General features: G+C 34.8%; 1 protein-coding gene across 1 annotated transcript in view; it reads right to left on the bottom strand.

The window, feature by feature from the left end:
- Positions 1-315: 315 nt before the first annotated feature.
- LOC123527658 (uncharacterized) overlaps positions 316-6000 on the bottom strand; it is a 29373-nt gene continuing 23688 nt past the window's right edge. The window contains exon 6 of the mRNA XM_045307266.2: positions 316-3388. Coding sequence (XP_045163201.2) covers positions 1323-3388 — 2066 coding nt within the window. The 3' untranslated portion in view covers positions 316-1322. The remainder of the gene's footprint in view (positions 3389-6000) is intronic.

Genomic DNA, 6000 nt, shown 5'->3' with positions numbered 1-6000 from the left:
GCACCTTATCCATTACACAAACACAGCTTATAATAATCTTGTTTTCAAAAACTAGTTTTCAAAAACTACCTGGGAATTTACGTTTCTTCTTATACAGCAAAAATTTCCCCCAGAGTTGCACAAAAACTAATTATATTCAGAAAAGTGATTATCTTACATCTACTTTCAGATTAGTCAAAGTTAGGCTATCTGAGAGTATTTAAGGGTCTGTTCTATAAAATTTGAGACACTGAGTTTTGACAGTATTGTCACACAGATCTATGAACAATAATGTAAACTTTTAAGCAAGTAAAACAAAATAATGTTAAAATGCTATATGACTAAGATATGAAAGTTCCGATCAACGGACAAGTACATTAGTATATGTTTATGTAAAAGAAACGCTAATTTTCTAATATATTATTTACATTAACAAGTCAAAGACATAAATCTTGTATCAACTGTAAACAAACAGTTAAGGCACAATGTTATACCATGGAACTACATTCTGTTAATTACCATTATAAATGTTTGTTTTACCACCCACAAAGTTCTACTACCATTTTCTTTGGTTAAAAGGTGGTCACACGGTGACCCCTAATATTTCTGCCGAGGGTCAGTAGATTTTCATATCATGTTAGTCTAAAAATAAGAGTTGATAACACAAACTAATTATTCGATTTGTTAGTGTTCCTCAAAGGAAGTAAATTGTAGGGTCAGTACAAAAAATGGGGAGGGGGACGGGGCGGCAATTTTTTCACTGAAGGGTTATCAACAAACCCAATAATTAATAATGAAACTTTAATGGCTCATTTATCCTGATGGTCTTCGTGGAGACTATCTATTACTGAAAAATGATGCAATCAAGCCATATTATAAAGTTATTACTTTTCGTGTTTTATACATATTGAGTTTTCCTGATATTCATTTTTATTAACATGTCTATCTACTGCTTTTGTAGGCAGTGGTTTGTATGTAGGGCTTATTGTCACATTGATGCAATTACAGGATACATGGTGACTTTCAAAATTTTGATGGTGGAGAAAGAACCCCGGTGTCCCTCTGGACATTACTGCAGGCACGGGCGGTCAACTGGGTAGAACCACCTGAATGGTTTCCTCACAAAAAAGAATTCCATATCCAAAGCAAGGTTTCAATCCTACAGCAGTGAGAGGCCTGGTATAAAGTTTTTTGAAAAGTTCAATATCTTTGTCATCTCTGGATAATAAAATACAAGGGATCAATGGTTTTTACAGGTAGATATTACTGAAAACTGTATGTGGCAATTTTCAAGCACTTTGGAAGAATATAATTGGGCAAGAAATTAATGCACTGATCATATTTCATAATACAGTGGTGGGAAGATATGACCTATCAGTTGAAACAGACTCATCACAACTTGTATCATCAACTTCATATACCTGCATGGGTATCATATACTTCGTTGGAGATACCCGTTCAGGAAGATGATAATCTCCCAGACCACTTTCTATGTCTGTAAACGCTGACATGGAAGCCTCCGATCTGTCTGTAAAGAGTTGATCGTCCTCGTCAAGTTCAGTTATACTAATATCTTCTTCAATTAATTCCACAACATGAGCACCAGTTGCAGACAGAGAAAGTTTGTCCATTTCTACAACAACAGAGGAACCAGTCTGAGACCTTCCTGTATCCATTTTGCTATGTCCAATTCCTGACTGGACTGGTCTGTTTTGAGTCAAAATGTTAGAAGGGGACACTATCACGTTCTGTTTAAACTCCTCTTTATAAATATTTGTACTTCCTTCCTTTAATTCATCCTCTTTTGATTTTTTAACTTTTCTAAACTTTGATTTTACTTTAGGAAAATTTTGCTCATTTTTCACAGCACTTTGTTGATTAATCCCTGACTTTTCAGCTTCAGTTTTGCCCTTTTTATCTTTCCCAATAGTTTTACCAACATTTATAAACATCTTCCTGTCAATCATTTTCAACACAGATTTTGTTTTTGGTCTTGCCCCTTTTTCAACATCATCACTTATTTCACTGTCCTTAGGTTTGTTAATATCTATATCCCTGACTTCTCTTAACACTTCACTTGGTATTGATATATTCATCTCTTCATTAGTGGAAGGTTTATTGTATCCTATATCATGTTCAGCATTAGTAACAACTATACTTGGCAACACTGGGACAGCTTTTCCTGGAACTGGAGCATTTGATTTTTTCTTTGATTGCCTAAATGATTTGTCTTTTTTGATTGGCTGTATTAAATTTTGATCTTTTGCATTTACAATTCCTAAAGTAGTATCCATTGGTAATATGACAGGAGCTGCTCCTTCTTTCCATGGTGAAGTGAATTCTTCCAAATCCTGAGATACAACTTCAGTTGGAATGTCATAATAATCCCATGTAGGGGTGTCAGGTCTAGAAGAAGCATCTTCATCAGACTTTGTGTTCTTTTTGTTTAAATCCGATTTTTTGTGTGCTGCTTTTTCTGACATTTTACCACTTTTCTCACTACTTTCTGCAAGAACTTCACCTAATTCATCATCATTAAGGTCAGTTATTTCAAGTTTAACATCTGACTTATCACTAAGCTTATGGTCTCTTTGTGAGTTGTGTTCTATGATATTTTCCAGCATGTGGGTGACCTTCACTTTCTTTGTCTCATGCACTTTAGCGATGCCAGTGCTTTTCTCATGTAATCTTATGAAGCTACTTTTAGAACTATCAGAATCTGGGCTTTCCAGTTCACTTTGCATTGATATGTGTAATTCACTTGAATATCCACTTTCATCTAAAGGCAAGTTACTCAAATCCAATTTTGGAACATTTGGCACAATTTGGAATTTTTGGTTCATATCCACCTCAACAGATGGAGAGAGATGTTGCCATGGCTGTAAATCAGGGTTACTAGCAGCTCTATCAGAGGAATCATCCGTGTCCTCTGGAAGTACAATTCTTACATTAGGACTGCTAAAGAAGAAATCTCCACCTGGCGAATTATTTACAATGTCCAATTCAGAAGCACAATAAACTTTCATGCTGGATGGAATTGTATGGTTCATACATGGTATCAGAGTTAACTTTTCTCTTTTTAACTTCTTAACAGCAGACTTCAATGACATTCTTAAAATTCCAATAAGAAAACTTCGACGTGTGTAACGCTGAGTTATACACACTTCTATTTCCAATTGTTTTTCTCTGACAATATCATGTGTTATACCTGAGTATTCTAGTGGCTGACTAAACTTAAAATTGGCTGGTGTAAATACATGTTTAATGCTGAACTCTTTCTTCTTTTTCCAGTGGATGTTACCTTTAGATGAATCAACTTTCACCTCTTCTGTTTTACGTTTTGTTTCTCGTTTTTTGTCCGGCTGAAGGTAACTCTTCACATAAATAGAGTGAATCATTGATGTACTTGCTGAAAATGAAAAAAAAATATTTACATAATTACATGTATGTAAACTAGGACTGATCACCCAAATCTGAGGAAAAGGTCTTCCATTATTTTTTTCAAAATAAACCAGCATACTACCCGTCCCTAGATTTGCCACCTAATGCCACTCTTTGCCACTTATTTCCATGAAAAACGGGTGGCAGTTGGTGGAAATAGGTGGCATTAGTTGGCGTTTGGTGTAATTCAGCTCTTTTTTCACCTAAGTGGTAAATTTGCCACCAAAAGCCACTTTATTTTGGTGGCATTTAGGTGACATTAGGTGTAAATTTGAACATAGTTTTTCTTTATGGTGGTAGAAAGGTGTAAATTGGTGGAAAGTAGAACATAGATTTTTTTCATGGTGGAAATCGAGTGGCGTTTAGTGGAAAATAGGGACTTAGCAAATTTTCTTGGTGGCGAATAGGTGAAAAAAAAACTTAGAAATTTTTGTGATGTTTGATTTAAAAGAGAACTGTAAGACATTGGATTACCCTGTACAAAAATCTTCACATGGACTCTGGTTGGAATCAAACAAGGTATAATGGACACTAAACTTCAAACTTCAGGCCTAATTGACACGGAACCTGACTTTGCTAAAACTGCACATTGACAACAGCTCATAGAACACAAAATGATCCCCGCCCCCACTTGATGCATTCAGTAACTGTACAAGAAACAGAAATCATTTGGTCACTGTGCACTGGACGTTTGATGTACTACCTTTAAATCAATAATTATGGGCCATTTACCAGTCATAAGTGACTTCTGTATCAAATGTGATCTTAGACCAAAGCATTCTCTAGTTATTGGGCAAAAAAAGTTCTAGTGTTCTGGGTCAATGTGACCTAGACCTTTGACCATTGACTGACCTCAAAATCAGTAGGGGTCCTCTGCTGGTCATGATCAACCTCCATATGTAGTTTCATGATCCTAGGTCAAAGAGTTCTCAAATTAACATCCGGAAACAGCTTAACTGTTCCAGCTCACTGTGACCTTGACCTTTGACCTACAGAACTAAAAATCTATAGGAGTTATCTGCTAGCTATGTTCAACCTTCCCATTCACTTTCATGATCCTAGGCTCAAGATTATTAGAGTTATCATCTGGAAACTGTTTTAACTGTTCCAGGGCGCTGTGATTTTGACCTACTGGCCTCCAAGTCAATATGGGTCACTGCTGGTCATGACCAACCTACATATAAAGTTTCATGATCTTAGGCCCAAGCATTCTTGAGTTATCATCCGGAAACCAATTGGTCAACATACCAAATGACCGACAGACTGACCAACATCTGCAAAACAGTATACCCAGGCCCCGTTTTCAAAGGGTTTCATTAAAATGAGAATAAGTCTATGCTGACTATAGCTGGACAAAAATAATATTCAGAATAGTATACAGAAAATTTTAATTTTCGTTCTTTTGTGAGACAGAATATTTATTGCTTATTATAGCTTTGCATTATATTCAATGAAAGACAGAAAAGGTGGAAAATAGGTGGCAACTAGTGGAAATTGGCTGTACTAGCTGAATCTGAAAAGATCATTTTTAAATGTGTCTGCAGTGTATTATTTCTGCATGAGTGAAAGTTGGTTAAAGTAAGATTAATGATAGATCAAGTTAACAAGCTCCCACACAAATGTTATAGAAACAACCCCAGGTGGAATTTGGGTTAGTTACGATTTATATATGCAGGCAAACATCAGGTCAGATGCAAAGAAATAGTTCTTGCCTATTCTCTTCATTAATTGAAAAAAAAGAAGTGCTTATAAAAAGGATGTGTTTTACAATAGCTTTTCAACTTAAGGATTTGGACACCTTCTTTAGCTGACCAAGAAAGTGTATGTGTGGAATCAAATTTATCTGTGTAGTATACCAAATTTTGAAATCTGGCATTTGATGAGTCAGCCTGGGAGAAACTGGAAAACCATTGTGAGAGGTAACAATATTATACTGTTATTTTTTTTGAATTATTACTGTCTTTAACATTGTCTTAATTACTTACTCTTAACAAATACTTAAATTTGAAAAAACATTTACCAAAACTGCTTTGAATTAAAGTCAAACAAATCTCCTTTTATGTCTTAGGAAGTTTGGCAGATGGATAAATCCCAGATATATTTCTGGAATATAGTCAATCATATTTATAACACTGTTTGTAAAATTGTATCATTTTGTAATTATTTACATTATTGATTAGCACTTAGGATACAATATGTACTTTAAACTGTTCGTACCAGGTACCTTCTGTGAAAAAAGTGCAACTTTGTGACATGATATGCCTGCCTGACTGTATATACCTGAGCAGCATACAGCTTATAACTGCATAAAAGAAACATATCAAGATAATTTTGAAACAGGTAAATATTATATGTTTTTATAAAAGCTAATGTTTAATAACCCTTAATTTTAAAGAAATACACCAATTAATAGAAATTCCTGGCATTATTATATGATAAATATTAATTATAAATGTGATGAAAACCCAAGTGCTATTATTACCTTTTGCCAAAGGCGGAGGGATATTATTTTTGGCGGTGTCCTTTCTTTTTTATCTGTCGGATTAACTGAAAATGCTTGTAATCGGAAAAATATTTTTA

Source organism: Mercenaria mercenaria, chromosome 14 (genome assembly GCF_021730395.1).
Source record: "Mercenaria mercenaria strain notata chromosome 14, MADL_Memer_1, whole genome shotgun sequence".
NCBI classification, from domain to species: domain Eukaryota; kingdom Metazoa; phylum Mollusca; class Bivalvia; order Venerida; family Veneridae; genus Mercenaria; species Mercenaria mercenaria.
This window is presented reverse-complemented; position numbering and strand designations above follow the sequence as displayed.